Source organism: Notolepis coatsorum (genome assembly GCF_963971535.1).
Source record: "Notolepis coatsorum genome assembly, chromosome: 12".
Taxonomy (NCBI): Eukaryota; Metazoa; Chordata; class Actinopteri; order Aulopiformes; family Paralepididae; genus Notolepis; species Notolepis coatsorum.
In genome coordinates, this window is record NC_140176.1 from 97,512,734 (window position 1) to 97,536,053 (window position 23,320).

At 42.4% G+C, this 23,320-nt stretch overlaps 1 protein-coding gene across 1 annotated transcript in view; it reads right to left on the reverse strand.

Annotated features, from left to right (window-relative positions):
- auh (AU RNA binding protein/enoyl-CoA hydratase) overlaps positions 1 to 23,320 on the reverse strand; it is a 103,113-nt gene that overhangs the window by 4,776 nt on the left and 75,017 nt on the right. Inside the window, exons 7-8 of the mRNA XM_084326167.1 lie at positions 9,016 to 9,203; positions 8,414 to 8,464 (exon numbers count right to left, since the gene is read on the reverse strand). Coding sequence (XP_084182293.1) covers positions 8,414 to 8,464; positions 9,016 to 9,203 — 239 coding nt within the window. The remainder of the gene's footprint in view (positions 1 to 8,413; positions 8,465 to 9,015; positions 9,204 to 23,320) is intronic.

Below are 23,320 nucleotides of genomic sequence, written 5' to 3' on the forward strand. Positions count from 1 at the left end.
ATATAATACGAGAGCATATACAAGAACAATGAATCTCACTGCATGTATGATGTATCCCGCCTTTCAATACATGAACTTGAATTCCATCATATAGTCTGTCCACTATCTGCATGGTGTCATTGCAATGCGTTTTCTATTCTTTCTTGTACAGTAAAAAGGGGGAAGAACACTATATTCATATGACTTATTCTGCTTACAGCTTCGAAATTCCACTTGTTTCGTTTAACGTAAAGCCTTTTAAATATAATCAAAACGTTCCCGTGTTTCCGCGGTCTGTGCGCAAAATAATAACGAGTTGAGCTTTATGATTTATGATGAATTGAAAATGGGGGACCCTGATGTAAACAGGACGAAAGTTGGTCTGCATCCCCAATTAACAATTGTATGTACTGAGCTGTACTGTACCCATTCTGCAATCTGTTAATAAACTTTTCAATCAATCAATCAATCAAGCTACGCGGAGCGCAGTCAGTCAGTAGCCTACACCCCGTATATTCCGATAACGCTATATAAACCATGAATGAATGAATGAATGAGAACTTTATTAACAGATTGCAGAATGGGTACAGTACAGTACAGCTCAATACATACAATTGTTAAGGGGATGCAGACCAGAGAAAGACTTTCGTCTTGTTTACATCAGGGTCCCCCATTTTCAATTCATCGTAACATATATGACATGCTGCATTCATTCTGAGAGAAAGATCTATTATTCCAAATGCTATTTATAGGGTTTTGACCATAATTACACTAATATCGCTGTTTCACAATGAACTATGATGAATCACGAATCACGGGGGTCATACAGAACACGCGCCAGTGACTTTATTTCCGCCTTGGAACTAATGCAGGACTGAGGAGTGCTTATGCGTAGTAACGATATTCTACCACTGGGAGCTAGGTACGCCAGGTCTGAAATGTGCGTAGATGTACGCACGAAGTCAAGTTCAAATCGAAATTGATGAATCCCACTCTTTGCTTAGAAATGATCGTACGCACGGGTTACGCACAGATCTGTGCGTAGAACACGTTGATGCATGAGGGCCCAGGACCCACTTCAATGATAGCGTTGTGAACGCATAATCTCTCTCTTAAATGATGGCTATGTGTCTAATCTGCCTGTCGTTTATCAATGACTTGTTTGCAGTCAACATTGTCGAAACGGATTTTTTTTATTTTTATTTTATTTATTTTTTTAATAATCGGTTCATTTTTGTTTTATAGCATTTTGAAAAGCCCTCGTTTTCAAGGAAAATATATAGATTCCGTGATAAAGGGCATTTACTGGAATATTCTAGCATAGTCAAGTCAAGTCAAGAGATTCATTTGTCACGGCATACAAGTATACAATGAAATGCGGGTGGTCTTGCCTGCAACGATGTGCAAATAACATATAATAGAATCAACATTGTGCAATAAACAAGTAACATTGTGCAATAAACAAGTAACATGTTAGGGCATATCGGTATATGTACATAAGTTATTTACAGAGCATGGAGGACATACTAGGTCCTTTGGTAGTGTCTTTCTGTACATGCTAATTTATACAATCTCCGGTTATACTATACTATTTTTAAAGTGACCTTTCCTTAGTGGCCATAAGTGTGGGTGTGTGCAGCATGAGTGTGTGCTTGCTCATGTTAAAGTGGCTGCTAGTGTGTGAGCGTGTACAGTGTGTGTGTGTTGTGTGTGTGCTCATGTGTGCTTGTGTGTGGAGAGTTCAGTGTTCAGGGCTCTGATGGCCTGGGGGAAGAAGCTGAGCCGAAGTCTCTCATACACAAAACACAAAAACATTGTAATTTTTCGGCCTATTTATGAATCGTTTTCAAATAAACGCTAGGTTATCAATAGTATATGTGTACTTATGCACGCTATAGAGGCGGGCTGAAAAATCGATTCTCTCATTTCCTCATCAGCGATCACAGCCACACACACATAGGCCAAACGCTGAGATATAGGTGAAAATAGCCTGGTCAATAGACTGGTCAAATAGACTGGTCAAATAAATTCCTTACCTGAGATCAGATGTTATCCAAAAAGATTATTCCAATTCCTGATCGCCATTCCAAATATCGATCACGCTTATTGATTACAGTGTTTGGTACTGTAAATACATAATCCACACGTTTTCCGGGCCGGCGAGCACAATCGATCCTTCAGTTGGCTTGACGGAAAAGTAAAATGAGGAAACTGGCCACCCCCCCCCCTTCGTCAGTGTAAAGTAATGGGGTGCAGTTACACAGGGAGAGACGATAGGGGGCGGTATCTTCCCAATTGAGCTCAGAGAGACTCTGCAGCACTAACCCGAGGCTCGATTGATGAAATATGAATTCAAATCGCCAATAAAAAAAAAAAGACAAACAAACGCTATATAGCGTCGGGGGCACTCAAAGGTCGGCATGAACTAACGACAAAATGTGTCCGTGGCACTCAATGTGTTAATCTAGACCGGGGGACAGCCAGCAAGCCCTGATCAGACGACCTGAGAGATCTGTTCGTGGTGTCAGGACGCGTGTTGCTTTTTAACAGCGGAGCAGTGCAAGAATGTGACAATGTGACCATGTGACCAGCGCGAGAGAGCGGCAGTGCGGAAATAGGCTGTCTATTGCCATTCTCTAAGACAAACGCTAACCTTAACCAGCTCCTTAACAGCGCCTAAACTTAACCGTTTTAACCTTAACCAACTCAGAAACAATGCCTAACCTTAACCTTAACCTTAACCATGCCTAACCTTAACCTTAACCATAGAAAGAATATTGCCATTCTCTAAGACAAACTCTAACCTTAACCAGCTCCTTAACAGCGCCTAAACTTAACCGTTCTAACCTTAACCAACTCCGAAACAATGCCTAACCTTAACCTTAACCTTAACCATGCCTAACCTTAACCGGCGAAAGAATACACGTTAAAAAAAAAATTATGGGATTCGAACTAGTCACCAACGGACCGCAGGACCGCTGCGCTGCCAGGTGAGCTGAGCTTCGAATGAAAATCATGGCGGATTAGGGCTACATAATGCCGCAAGCTCTGCCGCTCCGCTCTGCCGCTCCGCTCTGCGGTTGCCGCGCCTGCCGCGGGGCGTGTCGCAGCCAATCAGGGAAAACGCGGAAGCAACGGCAGCACTGCTCCGCTGTTAATAAGCAATAGGCTGTCAGGACGCAGTAGGTCAGATGACCTGAGAGATCTACTCGTGGTGTATTGGACGCAGTAGGTCAGAAGACCTGAGAGATCTACTCGTGGTGTAAGGACGCAGTAGGTCAGATGACCTGAGAGATCTACTCGTGGTGTATTGGACGCAGTAGGTCAGAAGACCTGAGAGATCTACTCATGGTGTATTGGACGCAGTAGGTCAGAAGACCTGAGAGATCTACTCGTGGTGTATTGGACGCAGTAGGTCAGAAGACCTGAGAGATCTACTCGTGGTGTAAGGACGCAGTAGGTCAGAAGACCTGAGAGATCTACTCGTGGTGTATTGGACGCAGTAGGTCAGAAGACCTGAGAGATCTACTCGTGGTGTATTGGACGCAGTAGGTCAGAAGACCTGAAAGATCTACTCGTGGTGTATTGGACGCAGTAGGTCAGAAGACCTGAGAGATCTACTCGTGGTGTAAGGACGCAGTAGGTCAGAAGACCTGAGAGATCTACTCGTGGTGTATTGGACGCAGTAGGTCAGAAGACCTGAGAGATCTACTCGTGGTGTATTGGACGCAGTAGGTCAGAAGACCTGAGAGATCTACTCGTGGTGTATTGGACGCAGTAGGTCAGAAGACCTGAGAGATCTACTCGTGGTGTATTGGACGCAGTAGGTCAGAAGACCTGAGAGATCTACTCGTGGTGTATTGGACGCAGTAGGTCAGATGACCTGAGAGATCTACTCGTGGTGTCAGGACGCAGTAGGTCAGAAGACCTGAGAGATCTGTTCGTGGTGTATTGGACGCAGTAGGTCAGAAGACCTGAGAGATCTGTTCGTGGTGTAAGGACGCAGTAGGTCAGAAGACCTGAGAGATCTACTCGTGGTGTATTGGACGCAGTAGGTCAGAAGACCTGAGAGATCTACTCGTGGTGTATTGGACGCAGTAGGTCAGAAGACCTGAGAGATCTACTCGTGGTGTATTGGACGCAGTAGGTCAGAAGACCTGAGAGATCTACTCGTGGTGTATTGGACGCAGTAGGTCAGAAGACCTGAGAGATCTACTCGTGGTGTATTGGACGCAGTAGGTCAGAAGACCTGAGAGATCTACTTGTGGTGTATTGGACGCAGTAGGTCAGAAGACCTGAGAGATCTACTCGTGGTCATGGGCGGCGGGTGTATAAGGCTGGGGCAGGCTGTGCCTTCCCAGACCAGTCGACACATTATTTTTTATTTATTTAAAAAAAAAAAAAAAAAAAAAAATCCTTTATTTTTTTCCCCCTGTGTACCTGTGTGTGTGGGGGGGGGGCTGGGGTCCGTCAATGGATAGGTGTGGTGACACTTAACATTCCAGACGTCCTGAATACACTGTCTGAAGACTGCAGGCAGGAGCACTCATTCAAGGGTACTATGAATATGCTTGCACCTATACCAAAGCACCTCAAAGCCTTTGAGTCAAAGGCACACTAAGGAGAATAGGCTGGTTTTCAACACAGTTAAATTTTTCAGGAACACTGTCTTTTCATCTCAACCTGTTTTCTTATACAAACAAATTGTCAGATGCAGTCAGGTTCATTCTTATTTTACTAGGTCAGCCGATGATGGACAGATTATGTTACCACGTCCAAAATCAAATGCTTTAAAGAGGACTGTTGTTTATCGTGCCATCAATCATTGGAATAACTGCCCAATGAACAAAAGTAAATTGAATAGTAAAGTGTCTTTCAAATACCACCTGAGAATGCACTACTTAAATATGTGAGCAAAATATTCTGATTCTAATGATGTCTACAATGTTTTACTGTTTTTAGATTATCATTGTTAATTGTGATTGTCATATGTATCTCATGTTGTTATGTTTTGTGTTTTGTGTTGTCTTTCTGTGTGGACCCCAGGAAGACTATAGCTCTCTCTACACTTAACATTCCAGACGGCCCTGCAGGCACCCACCCCCACCCACCCCCACTTCAAAACATGGTTAAAAAATAACTTGTCAACAACATCCCTGCAGAACTCTAACACCATATGATTGCCTGTACCTAATATGTAGAATTATTGTTTGTTTGTACATTGTCTGTACATGTCTGATGTAAATATTTAGCATTTATATATAAATAATATATGGGCATACTGCAGAATTAGGCAGCCTGTGTGTGTCTAAACTTGAACTTGAAACTCTGTGTGTGTGTGTGGGGGGGGGGGGGGGGGGGGGGGGGGTCGCCCCGACGGAGGTGTCAATGGGCAGTTGACATTCCAGACCGCATCCAGTCTGTACCAATCACATCGCACGCATCCGTTTGTATAAACATCTGAATTCGAATGCAGTCGCCAGTTGGTTCCAGGTCACAGCACACAGCAACGGCTGCACAAATGCAAGATGGATATACGTAATTTTTTCAAGACAAAGGAGCAAGAAGAAGATAACAGTAATTCAGAAGCTCTAGAAGATCGCATCCGTGAAGCCACAGCGAGCCCTGCCCCTGGGCATAACACCGTGACCCGATCACCTGAGGCTTCAGGTAATCCACCCCACACTGATTTGGGAGAAAAAAACACTGGCCCCTCTCAGCCAGTCCTGCCAGAATATCCAAAAACATATTTTGGGAAACAGAAACGTTCCTTTTCATCGAACTTCTTTAAAAGGTATAAGTTTCTAGAGTACAGCAAAGAAGAAGATGCCGTGTTCTGTTTCGCCTGCCGCCACATCCGGAACTGGCTAAGAACCACCATGCGCCAGGAGAGACTGTCAACTCTGAGTCTGCTTCACATTGAAAGTGATCTGACACGCACACTTGAAGTAGAAGAGATCATTGCTGCCTACGATGCCAAGACAAAACGTCGCATATTGCTGCATTAAGGTAAGACTGATTGATTGAAATCATATTGAATGCCTTAATTTGAACACATAATTTGCACTACAGTATATCTAACGAAAGGGGATAGGCTCGCTGTAGTCTAGTGTGTGTGTGTGTGTGTATAAATTCAGGACCATGGACAGTAATTAATTTGTGTCACCGCTCCCCCCCCCCCCCCCATTCTCGCCCCATTACAGCAACACAGACGAAAGACGAGAAGAGAGACATCAGACTGGCGAAGAGAACGCGCAGCCCGTTACTGATTTAATTTGCAAATAAAATGTGCAATATTGACTGCAACTGCAACTACTGATATTATTAGTATTTCATAATAACCTACATGTCTGGTCTTAAAGGAAGGAGGAAAGTAAAAGTCACTTTAAGCAAGGAACAGATGTGGTTCATCTTGGAACGTTTATTTAGATAAGTATAATGACGGAGTTAAAATTATATATTGTATAATAGTGTATATAGGAACCAGTGCCGTCTCAGGAATTTAGCATGTCTATTTTTATCATGCACATTATGTCTTCTTAATACCGTTTTTATTTTATTATTGTATTTTGCACAATCGATGACCACCCGCATTTCACATGACATTTCCCTGAATAAACCTCTTGATTCTCTAATAAATGTCCTTGAATTTGAAACAAATTTGTTGTGTTGTTATTATATATCCTTTCTAATACTATTGCAATTGTATAGTAGTTCATATTTCATGATCAGTGAACCGTTAATCATATTGGATGTCGCATTTATCTGCATTAAGGTAAGACAATGGTTAATATATTATTGGATGCCTTCATTTGAACACTTAATTTGCAATATATATAAATGAGTGGGGCTCGCTGTAGTATAGCCTAGTTACGTGTGTGTGTGTATATGAAATCAGAACCCCTGGACAGTTTGCGACCAAAAATAAAAGGGGGCGTTCCTAAAAGGGGGCGTTCCTTTTGGAGCCTACCCTGCCCTAATGCGCACGCGCCGCCTATGCTCGTGGTGTAAGGACGCAGTAGGTCAGAAGACCTGAGAGATCTACTCGTGGTGTATTGGACGCAGTAGGTCAGAAGACCTGAGAGATCTGTTCGTGGTGTAAGGACGCAGTAGGTCAGAAGACCTGAGAGATCTGTTCGTGGTGTAAGGACGCAGTAGGTCAGAAGACCTGAGAGATCTACTCGTGGTGTATTGGACGCAGTAGGTCAGAAGACCTGAGAGATCTGTTCGTGGTGTAAGGACGCAGTAGGTCAGAAGACCTGAGAGATCTGTTCGTGGTGTAAGGACGCAGTAGGTCAGAAGACCTGAGAGATCTGTTCGTGGTGTAAGGACGCAGTAGGTCAGAAGACCTGAGAGATCTGTTCGTGGTGTATGGACGCAGTAGGTCGCAGATGTAGGCAGGTGACTGACCACGGCGTGCTCTTGTAGGTGATGACCAGAACCTTAAACTGAAGTCTAAATTTGATGGGGAGCCAGTGAAGGGAAACTAAGATGGAAGTGATGTGGCAAGACTTTCTGGACCTAGTCTGAATTCTGGACCATTTGTAGCCGACCCAAAGTGGAGGGTGTTTTAAAACTTTCAGGGGTAAAAGAAAAAAATACATATTCACGGGTGAATTGTATTGGGGGCAGCCATTCTTTTTGCGGACAGGACAGGGGGATGGAATGGAGGTTACCCCATAAAACATCACCACCAAAAATACCTCCTCGCCGCAAAAACACAACCCAATCTGAGGCGCTCGACCCTGAGAGCAGCTTCACAGCGGAAGTAGCGGAACAAGCAAAGCAATGTTTCACCTTCAGAAGTGCCACAAAAAAAAGAGAGAAGGTCACCTGCTTAATGACACAGAACAGCTCAGAATCCATGCAGCCGGTGAATAATTAGCGCTCCTACAGGAAACAGTATTGCTCCCACTTGAGGTCATACATTGTGATGAATTTGGATTGTAAAGATTAGGAGCCTCTGGATGACACTGTAGTGTGGTAGTGAAAGAGTTAACCTTCTGTAGTGTGGTAGTGAAAGGTTAACCTTCTGTAGTGTGGTAGTGAAAGGTTAACCTTCTGTAGTGTGGTAGTGAAAGGTTAACCTTCTGTAGTGTGGTAGTGAAAGGTTAACCGTCTGTAGTGTGATAGTAAAGAGTTAACCTTCTGTAGTGTGGTAGTGAAAGGTTAACCTTCTGTAGTGTGGTAGTGAAAGGTTAACCGTCTGTAGTGTGATAGTAAAGGGTTAACCTTCTGTAGAGGGGAAGTGAAAGGTTAACCGTCTGTAGTGTGCTAGTGAAAGGGTTAACCTTCTGTAGTGTGGCAGTGAAAGGGTTAACCTTATGTAGGGTGGCAGTGAAAGGGTTAACCTTCTGTATTGCCACAGTGAAAGGGTTAACCTTCTGTAGTGAAAGGGTTAAACATGGACAGTATGTTACGTAGAGCACCGTACCTCCATTCCCTGGTTGATAGACAGCTTCGCCATCCTAATGGCGATAGGACCCTGTGGGAGACAGAAATAACAACAGTAAACTACTTGTTTTGGAGTTTAAAGTGCAGCCAGGTTAAACAACTAAATGTCTGCTGTGTCCGACACGATTGATGAGATTGGTTCTTGTGTATTATTCTAATGTACACATGGTATAGTGTACTGCAAATGGCTTAAAAGGGAGCTCCCGCTGTCAAAGAACATTTTGCTCAGTTACTAGAGCGCGAGGCGGCTGTATGATTGATTAGATTCAGATGTATCGTCATCATTCAGCACCAACAAATTATTTTATAATTGAACGACTAGTATTGGAATATAAAAAAAATGAATCGCGCAGACGCACTACCCTGGTAGAGCCTTGTTGATCTGCAGCGGACTATGCATAGAGCTGTCTCAAGACATACTGTAGTCGGCATGTTTTCAACAAATGTACATGCTGTTTTGAATTTATGTGTGCCATTATTACTGTCAAATGTAATGATTGTGAAATATTTGTATAATATGGCTGTATGTGTATGTCACCGAATTTCCCCAAGGGGATCAATAAAGCTCATCCTATCCTATACCTGGGGATTGAACTCGCGGGCCAGCTCCAGGGCGCGCAGGTAGGCGGCGTCCCCGGCCTTGTTCTGCTCCACGGCGTGGCTCACCAGGCGGATGGCACAGGCTTCCGCTCCGTCCACCACTCGCGCCGCAAAGATCAGCTCCTTCGCCAGGGACACGCCGATGGCTCGGGGCAGACGCTGGGTACCACCTGGAGGGGGGGGGGGGGGGGGAGAGAGAGACAGAGACACAGAGGGAGAGAGTATAAGTTAGTGTTGTCACAATACCAATATTTTGACTTCGATACCAGCCTAAGTATCACAATACTTGTCCGTGTCCCCACTCCCCATCTCCGCTCCCCGGCCCCACTCCCCGGCCCCGTCCCTGCGGCACGGCTAGTACGAAGAAATATCTCATGGGCTAAAAACTAGATCAATCTGCAGTGTTTTCCACGATTCAGGTCACAGCACCTTCCAACTGGGCTGAGAGAGAGAGAGAGAGACCGCAGAGGCTTGTGTGGTGTCCACAGACACGTTGTTTATTTCTGGAGGGCCGCGGGAGCTTCATGTGGGTCATTGTGGCTCGGGGTCGAGGGTCACTGGCAGTGGCGGCTGGTCCATAGAGGGCGCTAGGGCGCCGCCCCCCTGGTGGAAAGTAGTTTCGGATTTTTCTATAATAGTAGATTTCGACCGCTAAAAATATAATACCCATTTTCTTTATAAATAATAATTACTATAAAATATAAATCATTGTTTGTGCATCCTGTTCACCCCCTCGCCCACTGACTGGGCGCAACACAGCCAATTGAAAAATGCACAGGGCAACATAAATGGACCTAGCAACTAACTTTAGCCAATCAGCGTCTTCAAATATGATGCCTAAAGGGCGATTTATTTAGCGCCCCAAGCAGAGTCATTGGTGTGTTAGGGGGTGCGCGGACTGATGATGACAACAATGATGGACGCAGGGACTCAAGACGAGACAGGATTACAGCTACTGCCTCCAGGAAATAACAAACGCTAATAGTTGTTGTCGTCATCGGAAATTGATAATAATCACAAGATACATTCAGACAGTGTTGGATCTAACTGAATTGATTCATATGGACACATTTATGGAAAGTTCGAGCCCGGACCACAAAGCTTCTCGAAGGGTTTAGCGCGACACGCGACGGCTCTTCCAATTCGTACGTGATGTTCTACCGGCAGCAAAAAAACTAAGTGAGTCTCAGCCTCAATATATACTGTTCTGTAGTTACTAGGGCTGTACTCAATATATACTGTTCTGTAGTTACTAGGGCTGTACTCAATATATACTGTTCTGTAGTTACTAGGGCTGTACTCAATATATACTGTTCTGTAGTTACTAGGGCTGTACTCAATATATACTGTTCTGTAGTTACTAGGGCTGTACTCAATATATACTGTTCTGTAGTTACTAGGGCTGTACTCAATATATACTGTTCTGTAGTTACTAGGGCTGCACCGAATAGTTCGAAGCTTCATTCATAACGTTGACATTCAAATTCTAAATTTACATTAAAAAAAAAGAAATAAGAAAAATGTATTTCTATTTTTTTATGTCTATTCATTCTGTTTAAACCAATGGGGTTTTTCTTCACAGTTGCAGATAAAGATTAGGCTACACTAGTATTATAGTATTATAGTATATGACTAGTCATACAAATTCAAATAAAACATTTATCATAACTATGAGTTACTGCATCAAACTATGAGTTATGGCATCAAACTATAAACTACTGCATCAAACTATGAGTTATGACATCAAACTATGAGTTACTGCATCAAACTATGAGTTATGGCATCAAACTATGAGTTATGGCATCAAACTATGAGTTACTGCATCAAACTATGAGTTATGGCATCAAACTATGAGTTACTGCATCAAACTATGAGTTACTGCATCAAACTATGAGTTATGGCATCAAACTATGAGTTATGGCATCAAACTATGAGTTATGGAATCAAACTATAAGTTATGGCATCAAACTATGAGTTATGGCATCAAACTATAAGTTATGGCATCAAACTATAAGTTATGGCATCAAACTATGAGTTATGGCATCAAACTATAAGTTATGGCATCAAACTATAAGTTATGGCATCAAACTATAAGTTATGGCATCAAACTATGCATCATGAAGGTGCAGAATAAACTATTTAAATGAGTATAAACTACTAAATGGATTAAGATTATAAACTATGGGAAAATCACGTTTTCCCAAGTGGATGACACAAAGATAATATCAATGAATAGAATAGAATAGAAATACTTTAATTATCCCAAGTGAAATTTGACACTACAAATCGCTCACATTAAACATTTAGACAGAACAAAATCACGAATAAGAATAACAAAACAAATTGCCTGAGAATAAGAATAGATTAAAATATACAGGGTTTTTGTAGTGATAAAGAAATACGCAAAAAATTTAATCTCACCAAGTCCACATGGCTTTTTCACAAACAGTTAGAGCTATGTTTGAAGTCTCACGGTGTTCCATTAGACAGACCAATTGAACACCACAGATACCACAAATTCTTCTACTCAAGAGAGACATCGAGAGGTTTTGTTTCAGAATTTTATCATCAATTACTAACGTCCTCGTATGAAACCCTCCAACTTGACTCTGTCTGGAGGAGGGATATACCAGACCTGGAAAATGACTTTGATTGGCAAGGAGCCTGGGCAAATGTCCGACTTACATCAAGGAACCCGGATCATCAACAAATCAATCTTAACTATATTCACAGGACATACTTGACTCCTATAAGACTGTGCCGAATGGGGCTCAAACAAGATTCCAAATGCACCCAATGTACAAATGGGGACGAAGGGACATTTATGCACATGTATTGGGACTGCTCACCAGTTAAGGCATTCTGGAAAGATGTGACCCAACAAATATCAAAACTCGTATCTTGGAATATACCTGTACACCCCTCGGTATTGCTGTTGAATGATGTTTTTGAGTTTGCAGTGAATCCACAGCTAAAGAGATTGGTTTTATCGGGTATCACAGTAGCCAAAAAGCTGATCGCATCACGCTGGTTTCAACCGGAAAAAATGTGCCGTAAAGTTTGGTTTCTTACATATCTCGATGTAATTTACCATGAAATATCTACAGCAAGAATTCTGGGTCTCAATGAATCCAAAATGTCAATGTGGTTAGAAGTGGTGGAGAGAATAAAAGCTAGCTTATAATGGTAGTGTCTGGTTAGGTGCGAGGGATAGTGGAGGTACTTCTCAGGGTGGGGTCCGGGAGGGGGGGGTTCGAGCTGAGCATATGTATGTAGTTTTTTTTTTTAGATAACAGGTATTATGGGTATATCTTATATAAAACAACTAACCAAAAGGTGATCCCATTGGATGTGCCCTGACAATTAATGCTTGTATATCTTATCGTGTGTTGTCATGTTTGTTTATATGTTTGTTTAAAAAAGAATAAAAAAATAAAATACAAAAAAAAAAGAATAAAATATACAGTACAAATATACAGAGGTCTACAGTAAGTGTAATATTGCACAGTGTTGTTTCAAAAGTAAAAGTCCAGGCAGATGGTAACTGTCACTCTGTGCTCAGTGATGCAGAGATGACAGGTCGAAGGGGAGGGAATGTTCATCGAAATGCATCGATTTGAATATGTTAGAAACGATTATAATCGAAATTAATCCAAAAAAAGATTTATGTTTTTTTTTGTGTATTGTTTTTATTGACCTATTCAATTCATTGACCTATTGACTGATTCATGCTTAGTGAATCAGTTCCCCCAGCCACATTTGTGTATTCAATTTTCTTTGGGGAATTAACTGATAGAAAATTAATCGAATCGAATCGTGGTCAAATGAAGACATTTCATGATGCATTGAATCGTTGCCTGAAGAATAGTAATCGAATCGAAGTGAGGTCGAATTGTTACACCCCTACGTGCTCTATAATACTATAATCCTAATGGCTATGATGACCTTATGGCTGGTAACATACTAATATAGCCTGCAGTGTCCCTTGGCCTCCTCGCTTGTGTGTTCAAGACCCCCCCCCCCCCCCCCCGCTGTACTCAGAATGTAGCGGCCGTGAGATTAAACCTACAGCACTGCTCCCAGCCAACTTATGTATCAACAGACGTCTGCACTGGTGTCCTTCTGTCTGTCTTCACATGAGCCGTCGCTGCTGGTCGCAGGATTCAGGCCACTTCATCTCGTTGCTCAACTCTTACTTAAGAACTTGGCTGGATAAGTGTTTACACAGGAACCCGATGAAGCAACTACCCAGCACTCAATCCCCACACCTACAGTAGTCTCTCTCTCTCTCCCTCCCCCCTCTCTCTCTCTCTGTCATCTACTGTGAAAACATGCCTGAAAAGCAGTTTACAGTTTCCATGTCTGGACTAGTATCACACCCAGAGCGAACGTTATCACAATATTGCCTCACATAATTACACCATTAACTGCCCAATTCTGGTTCATTTTACCGGCAGACTTTATGGCATTGCCTAATATTTGTGTCAACGGGCGGCGGTGCATTTTAGAGCGACATGTTTTGTAACAGCTTCTCGGAAATTGTCGTGTTGAAATTCCCTTTTTCCTGTAAAAAAGGGACTAGAGTCCTTGTTGCCAAGCTGGATTATAACATGAGAAATAGTCGACCTGGGTCTTGTCTTGAGAATGTAGACTAAGAGCTATACAAACTAAGACTAGACTAAGAGCTATACAAACTAAGACTAGACTAAGAGCTATACAAACTAAGACTAGACTAAGAGCTATACAAACTAAGACTAGACTAAGAGCTATACAAACTAAGACTAGACTAAGAGCTATACAAACTAAGATTAGACTAAGAGCTATACAAACTAAGACTAGACTAAGAGCTATACAAACTAAGACTAGACTAAGAGCTATACAAACTAAGACTAGACTAAGAGCTATACAAACTAAGACTAGACTAAGAGCTATACAAACTAAGATTAGACTAAGAGCTATACAAACTAAGACTAGACTAAGAGCTATACAAACTAAGACTAGACTAAGAGCTATACAAACTAAGACTAGACTAAGAGCTATACAAACTAAGACTAGACTAAGAGCTATACAAACTAAGACTAGACTAAGAGCTATACAAACTAAGACTAGACTAAGAGCTATACAAACTAAGACTAGACTAAGAGCTATACAAACTAAGACTAGACTAAGAGCTATACAAACTAAGACTAGACTAAGAGCTATACAAACTAAGACTAGACTAAGAGCTATACAAACTAAGATTAGACTAAGAGCTATACAAACTAAGACTAGACTAAGAGCTATACAAACTAAGACTAGACTAAGAGCTATACAAACTAAGACTAGACTAAGAGCTATACAAACTAAGACTAGACCAAGAGCTATACAAACTAAGACTAGACTAAGAGCTATACAAACTAAGACTAGACTAAAAGCTATACAACCTAAGAGCTATACAAACTAAGATTAGACTAAGAGCTATACAACCTAAGAGCTATACAACCTAAGACTAGACTAAGAGCTATACAACCTAAGAGCTATACAACCTAAAACTAAAGTGCTGTACAAAGTTATATAATATGTTACTCTGCCTGGAGCTCGAGAAAAAGACACCAAAAGTGTTGACACTGGTAATGTCAAATGTCCCACTACATGCCAGCTGGACCAGATACCCTCTCCATTCCTCCAGAGCCTCACACCAGACATCCTCCCATTCCTGACTGCAACCATCCACTCCTCCCTCGTCTCGGGGGTGGTCCCCTCCTCTCTAGAACAAGCCAGAGTCACTTCTTCTTCTCTTCTCCATCCAGCACGGCTTTGGGCTGTCTTCTCCGCCTCTCTCTCCCCCAGCTGGTACCACGTCTCTTCAGCTCTCCCCCCCCCCTCCGGTCAACCGCAGATGATCAGTCAACACGTCTAGGACCGTGTACAGTTGACATTTTTAATCTGGCGTCGATCGGTATCAAACTGCATTTGATGATCTAATATAATCATTTATGGTTCTATGAAATACTGCAGAAAACGATAAAAACATATTTATACTCTAGACCGTATTATTGTATGAATGAAAAAGTAAAACGTTCCTACATCCTGAACAATAGATAATTGATGTTGAATGGGCCATAGTAATGTCAATTTAGCAATACAATTTAAAAGGTTATAGCCCTGCATAGACAAATAGAGCTGGCAGAGAGGCTACAAGGATGGATATAAGCTCCGGCAATGAATGGGTTAATAAACAAACAGAAACAGTAGCATGTGCATCTTTTAGATCAATTAGGCTAGGAAAATTAGGCTGCCTCTAAATATAAAGATTTATTAAAAAAATAATAATAAAAAAATATTCAAAAAAAGTATATATATATTTTTCGACAGGCGGCCGGGTAGCGCAGCGGACTAAGCGTCTGTCTACCACCGCAGAGACACTGGTATCGAATCCGGCTGTCAGCGGTCCCTCCGGCTTGGGCGGTCGTCAGTCATACTGACACAATTGGCAGACTCAGCGGGAGGGAAGCCGGTGGGTGGTAATCTGGTCGTTGTAAACAGCGACTCCTACAGGTCGGTCAGGGCGCCTGCACAGCGAGGGAAGGAGCTGGTGAAGATAGTGTGAGCCTCCCACACGTTACACCTCGCCAATGAGAGTCCGCGCTGGCAGGTGAAAAGATGTGACAGGCTGCCTCCTCGTGTACCGGAGGGGACACGTGATGCAAGGCTTCTATCCTCTCTACAACCGACCAGTGGGGGGCACATGCGAGCAACAATCAAGACAGGGGAGGGGAGAATTGGATACACGAAATTGGGATGGGAGAAAAATAGAAAATAAGGAGAAAAAGTGGATAAAAAAATAATAATAATAATAATTAAAAAATATTCTAAAAAAGTATATATATATTTTTCGACTCGAAATAAAATCGAATGTGGCAGACTGGCACGACGACTATTCGAAAATTCTAACTCATCCCTACTGCTGACCTTTTCACAATCTGTAAGTGGCTTTGCGTAAGTGAGTCAGCTAAATGTTAATGACCTGCTGCATGTGAAACTCTACGAGCCGGACAACTAAAAGTGAAGAGGATCCGATTCCTAGAAATGTTCAAAGCTCTTGAAGAAAAGTCGAACCCAAGTCACCCCCCCCTCCTCCTCCCTGCAACACATGGCAGCTGCTGTAATGTGTCTCCTGGAATTGTAACCAAACAACCAAACACTTAACCTTTTCCTGTTTCGGGTCGGTCTATTTCAACGCTAAGGATGAAATGAGTAATGGAGATCTACCGACATGTGGAGTGGAGAGAGAGAGATGAAGTATGAAATGTTATTCAAAAATCCCAGATGTCTCTTTACCTATGTGACCTTTTGTACGTTGAATATGTATAGATATGACATGATACATTTATTTATATTGTCAAGCAGATAGAGAACGGATGGACATAATACACCTGTCATGCTACAATACAAAACTAACTAGCTCATGGATTTTGTATGGCGAAAAGGTGGGTTTTGAGCATGGCCTTAAAAGTCTGTAGAGTGCTTGCAGATTTAAAGTTTAGTGGGAGCTTGTTCCAGAGGGTCGGTGCTGTGACTGTGAAAGCCCGGTTTCCCTTCGTCACCAGTCTTGTGGGAGTTTAAGGCAGATTTGATCGTTTGATCTGAGGGATCTGGAGCTGGCTGATTGGACCAGGAGTTCTTTTATGCAGGCTGGGGCGAGACCGTTTATGGCTTCGTATGTGAACATGAGGATCTTGAATTGAATTAGTTGTTTTACCGGGAGCCAGTGTAGGGATGCAAGGACTGGGGAGACGTGGTCCCTGGCGGCTGCGTTCTGGACTAGTTGAAGGTGGTTTATGTATTTGTCTGCCACACCAGAATAGAGGGCGTTGCAATAGTCCAGTCTTGAAAATATGAGAGTTGAGGATGACCCTCTGAAGGTCGCTGGGGGAGAGGAATGTTTTTATTTTTGCGATGGTGCGCAGCTGGAAGAAGCAGGACTGAGTCACTGCTCGCTAGATATAGAGTGTACTGTAAAGAGCCCCGACCGTCGTGATAATGATATAGAGTGTACTGTAAAGAGCCCCGACCGTCGTGATAATGACAGTGTCTAGATATAGAGTGTACTGTAAAGAGCCCCGACCGTCGTGATAATGACAGTGTCATAGCAGCTTGACAGAGCAACACTAGGGGCTAGATCCACAAAGAATGGATTGCATAGTGCAAGTTGCACCCTTACTTACAATTCATTATGAATTGAAAATGGGGGACCCTGATGTAAACAAGACGAAAGTATTTCTCTGGTCTGCATCCCCTTAAAATTGTGTGTATTGAGCCGTACAGTATTGTACCCATTCTGCAATCTGTTCATAAAATGTTCATTCATTCAATCAATCACCGCGACTCCCACAGTACTTTTTACTCAAGTGCTACTTATTGTTATTTACTTGGGGGATTTCATTTTAGGGGACCCGATACGTTTGGTCTGCTACAATTTCAAGGGAAACATTCTACTTTTTTACTACATGTATCTATAATGTTTGTTTGAGTGCTAGTTACTTATAAGAAAAGGGATTTGACCGTTTAAAGAGGCCGCCATGAACGATTCGGGTTTATTGCACATAAAGCGTCCTATCTCGCGATCTACGGAAAAATACTGGATTCTTTCAGAAATGGGCGATGTTCAGTGTGTAATAAACTACAAACTACAGTGTGTCGAAACGAACGCCTTTTTACATGCTGTACTGCAAATAGTGTCTGTCAAATTAGCCATACCATTTTCCCCATAGCTATAATATTGAATATACAAATAGCTCTGCAAAGATCATGAATTTATCGCGAAAACAGTCACGAAAAGCTGGCCTACTGACTGCAGGATGCGCGGCCAGCGTGGCAGAGAAAGAGTTAAACAAGTCAAGAAGAAACATCACAATAAATCAAGAACAAAACAAAAACACCATGAAGTCCAATTTTTTTTTAAATAAATAAATGAATGCAACACTCCCAGACATACCACCAGATCACTAATGCTACCCGTATCTTTCTGTACAAGAGGACCGCGCCTCGGCCGGTATAGCCTGTTTTTACACACTTGCTTTTATACACCTGCTTTTATCTCACCACGCTCTTATTGATATTGATAGGTATGATTTAATTGAATTTTATCGTTCAGCTTATTTTTTATTCATGATGCAGACATAACGTGAAACTGAATGTGAACTGTCAACATCTGTATACTGTGTGAGCTGTGAGATACCCTGAATTTCCCCAAGGGGATTAATAAAGTATCTATCTATCTATCTATCTATCTATCTATCTATCTATCTTGCCAGGGCTCATTCCGGAGAGCTTGTGCTTGTGCTGCGGTATTTGGAAAAAGCTGTCAAACGTGGAAGGAATGCAAGGTTGTATATACGCCTGGAACGGCACACCGCAGCGACCTAACCCCACATACGGCTTTCTCAAGAGGTCGGCGAGATCCGGTTTCTCCAGAATAAACGACCAGGGAATGTGTTGTTCTGTGATGTCACTCCAGTGTGCTGCTGCTGCTGCTGCTACTGTCTCATGCGTCACTCAAGATGGCGGTGTAACAGTAGTCTGATGAGGGGTCAGCGGGAACAGGTGAGGAAACGCAAACCTCGGCACATTCCGCGTCGCGGCACACGGTTAAGGTGGAGTACAAGAATCCGCTTGGCCGATGCCAAGGTTTCTACATACAATAGGCATCCCCCCCCCCCCCCCTTCGGAGTAGATAGGAATAGGTTTTAATAGATCAAATGTTGATTATTCTTGGCCTGCCTTAACACATTGACCGCCAGCAGCAGGGGGCGCTGATCCCCCTTCAGCGCCAGGTCTTTATTCAATGGATATCGTTTTAGAATGTCAAACTTGCGAGTCCTAAAACTATATTTTATATTATAGCTATGGATCTAATAAGGCCGTCGACTGTCAGTGAGTTGCTTCTGGTCAACATGCAAAAAACAGATCCGTACATTTCCGTTTTATACCGTTTTGAATATGAGTATGGTTTGGGTGATTCTGAGTAATCCCAGGAAAAGACGAGAAAAAGGCATTTTTGTGTAATCCAGTCGTCACGTTGTAATTTTTCGGCTGATTATCGAATCATTCTGAAATCAACGTTAGATTATCATTATTATATCTCCTCGTGCATACATGAAATGGCCCTCGTAGCGGGGCGCCCCCTCCCCCCCACCGCAGCCAACGGTAGAAAGCACAACACGGTCCACACGGATAGCTTTGATCGCGGGAGAAAGAAATATCAGATCAACGCAAGATTTTATATATAGTGTTCTTACCTTCTCTCTGATGTAATGCAAAAAAAATAATCCAATCATCTGATCGTCATTCCAGTTATCCACAGCGATCCTGTCCCTGACATTACCGAGCGTTACACATGGACGGGCGGGCGGGGTTAGTGTTCCATGCCATCGTTGTAAAGGCCTGCCTCGCCTGAGTATTTAAACCCCGCCCCCACGGCTCAGATCGGCTCAGAAAACACACCAGACCATTTCCAATGGAGTGCAATAGCTCCGCAAGGCAGTAGAGGGCGGTGTTGACCGTCTGCCAGCTCAGACAGGGTCTGAAGGGTCTGCAGAGGCTGCAGCCATGAATTATGAATAGATATAGCGAATAAAAGAAATAACAATCCCAAAAACAATAATTATAATTCGTTGTTGGCGCTGAACGCATGGCGGGCAATAACGAGTTAACTCGTTCTTGGCGCATATTGTGTTAAGGCTCCAGCCCTGTTAGGACTATAGGGACTTCCAAAATGAAGAGGAAGCCTACCGTGGTGGTGATACAATCTTACCCATGAATAAAGAAACTTCAAATACCACAACAGAACAATTATGAGAACACAATAAAAAAATTAAGAAAACACTAACACAACATTGCCACTCTAACAGAAAATGTGGAACTCCAAACAGCCTATTCAGATTCAGATTATTTTATTGTCACGTCGTTCAGTACCTTACAGCAAAAAGAGTGAAATTCACTTTGTTGTGGTTCCTCGACCATAGCAGCATCCAATATAATATAAATTAAATGTGCATAGAATAAAAATTAAATAAGATAAAATAACAGCAAGATGACTATATACAGTTCTAAATAAGTGTGCAGTGCAGATAACAGGATGTAGATATTATACTATATCAAATTTAAATAACAAAAAGGCTATGTACAGTTCCAACAAGAAAAGTATGTTATGTGATGTGCAATATATATATATTTATTTATATACATATATATAGCTACAGGTTGAGACCCAGTTTTTGTTTACGCTATATGCTCCACAAGTTTGTCCCACTTTGGAAAGGTTGCGCTCGGGGCTTGAATTACCGTTGCTCATCACCAGGCAACGGTGCCGGACTGCGCCGGTCTATTTCCAGTCACTATTCAACCTGGATTTGTTTACATTCTGACCCCTTTCCATGTGGCCTATTTCTGCCTCCAGAGAACGCTCAGGGTTAATATCCACCTTTCTGAAGCTACTTTCCTCCCGGTGTTTTGATCACAGCGATACAGTTTGGAGAAAACGGCAAAACACGCCTTGTGTTTTTTTCTTTCCCATGTCTACTTCCATCCTCACCTGGATGAGATAAGATATTCCTTTATTGATCCCCTTGGGGGAAATTCGGTATCATAGCAGCATGGGGGAGGGGTGAGGGGAGGTGCAGGTAGTAAAAGACATACAGGTACAGGTCACAGAATTATAGTACAATGGAGAAGTAAAAAAATTGAAATAGAATAAAAAGGCAGTGTAAACAATATACAATATAATTCCGTGACTCGCTCTGTGCCAATCGGATCTGAGAGTCCAACCCCTACCTTGTTTTCTTTCTCTCTTCTTTGTGCTCTATTATTTTAGCATTTCTGCATTTTGTACTCTAGTTTGTATATATTTTTTTTTTTTATTTTTTTTTTATTATTGCAGAACAAAAATTATTAAAAGTCAGTACTCAACACATAATGCATAATGAAACTTTCAGTCAAGGTGGTTAAAATTACATGCAAGTACAGAAACAAGATAAAACAAAAATAGTCCATAATAACATTTTGACCGTATACAGTGTATATCCAATAAATTACAATTATATAAATTATATAAAATTATATAAATGTTAGTATAGAATATACCCCTAATACCTATTTTCTAAAACCCTACACACATATGCTCCAGCTCGAACCCCCCCCTCCCGGACCCCCCCTTGGATAGTACCTCCATTATCCCTCACTCCTAACCAGACACTACCATTATAAGCTAGCTTTTATTCTCTCCACCACTTCTACCCACATTGACATTTTGGATTCATTGAGACCCAGAATTCTTGCTGTAGATATTTCTTGATAAATCACATCGAGATATGTAAGAAACCAAACTTTCCGGCAAATTTTTTCCGGTTGAAACCAGCGTGATGCGATCAGCTTTTTGGCTACTGTGATACCCGATAAAACCAATCTCTTTAGCTGTGGATTCACTGCAAACTCAAAAACATCATTCAATAGTAATACCGAGGGGTGTACAGGTATATTCCAAGATACGAGTTTTGATAACTGTTGGGACACATCTTTCCAGAATGCCTTAACTGGTGGGCAGTCCCAATAGTTTGTATATTGTATAGTGTTTGGTCTTTATTCTTTTTACACAATCTCAGGAGGCTCATACAGACAGAACCAAGCATTTCACTGCAATGTACCTTATATGTGACAAATAAAGCTAAATAGAATAGAAGTACTTTGGCTTTTAATTCAGCTTGAAACTTTCATGAGATAAATTAGTTATGGATCACAAGTTAGTACAATGTCCTATAAGCACGATGAGCAGAATTACGTGCCTGAGAAACATGACACCTCATGTTCCGTAACGTAATGAGGTCGAGCTTCATTTAACCCCCGACTCGCCGCCTCTCCGAATGAGGATCACCACAGCATGAACGTTAAACGACGTTGCCCCAAATGAGCCCCTCTGTGAAGCACAGGAGGAGGCCTGCTGTCCTCTCAATGTTCCCCCAGGAGGAGGCCTGCTGTCCTCTCAATGTTCCTCCAGGAGGAGGCCTGCTGTCCTCTCAATGTTCCCCCAGGAGGAGGCCTGCTGTCCTCTCAATGTTCCCCCAGGAGGAGGCCTGCTGTCCTCTCAATGTTCCCCCAGGAGGAGGCCTGCTGTCCTCTCAATGTTCCCCCAGGAGGAGGCCTGCTGTCCTCTCAATGTTCCCCCAGGAGGAGGCCTGCTGTCCTCTCAATGTTCCCCCAGGAGGAAGCCTGCTGTCCTCTCAATGTTCCCCCAGGAGGAGGCCTGCTGTCCTCTCAATGTTCCCCCAGGAGGAGGCCTGCTGTCCTCTCAATGTTCCCGCACATCCAGGTGCTGCCAGCAACACTGTTCACCAGGTGCATCTGGAATCTGAGGCCACTGCAAGCTTTAAAGTAACGCGCCAACTTTTTGGGAAATTAGCTTATTTTCCATCTACCCTGGAGTTAGACAAGCAGATACATACCCCTTTCCTTTCTTCTCTGTGCATGCATTAGGCTTAGGGAACAGCCGCACCGTTAGCCTAGCTTAGCGTCATTCACTGGAAGTAGGTGTGCCAGTGTAGCCTAGTTCGGAACAAAAAAAAGCTCAGAGTATATATCTGCTTAGAAAACGAACATTTCTAAAAAAAAAAAATTAAAAAAAAAATGTAAGGGGTAAATACACAGGTCACAACATGTTTACAGGAACGTTTGAGTTTTATTTGGAGTGTATTTCGTGACTGTTGGGAACTAGGCTACACTGGCACACCTACTTCCAGTGAATGACGCTAAGCTAGGCTAACGGTGCGGCTGTTCCTTCCCTAAGCCTAATGCATGTCATGTCATTTATTTACAAAATAAATCACATGATCATGTTCATGTATTATGTTTTTAAATGTTTAAATATCAACCTTATCTGGCCATCCTCAGTAAATATGATCAAACTCCTCTGACCTCGTCTGGTCTTTCCAAAGACCCAAGAGACGGGACACAGTAATATAAATATATATAATATATTTGTGGAAAAAGCTCCCTCTAGTCTAGTATATTACACTCTTATACTAAACATGTGAAGGTACCGATTGATCTAGCATGAATCGGTACTCTGTAGTGCTTGAGTCATTCGGCCGGTACCCTTAAAAGTGCAGAGTCCGGCACCCGACCCGACTCAAAAACCCTGTGAGGAATAATAAACAAAGGCAGCACGTCGATAACAAAGGAGAGTTGTACGAAGGCCGACGCTGATCATCAGAGGTTATCTTTGGATCCGAGGCGATTCAGACTTCTCAGAAAT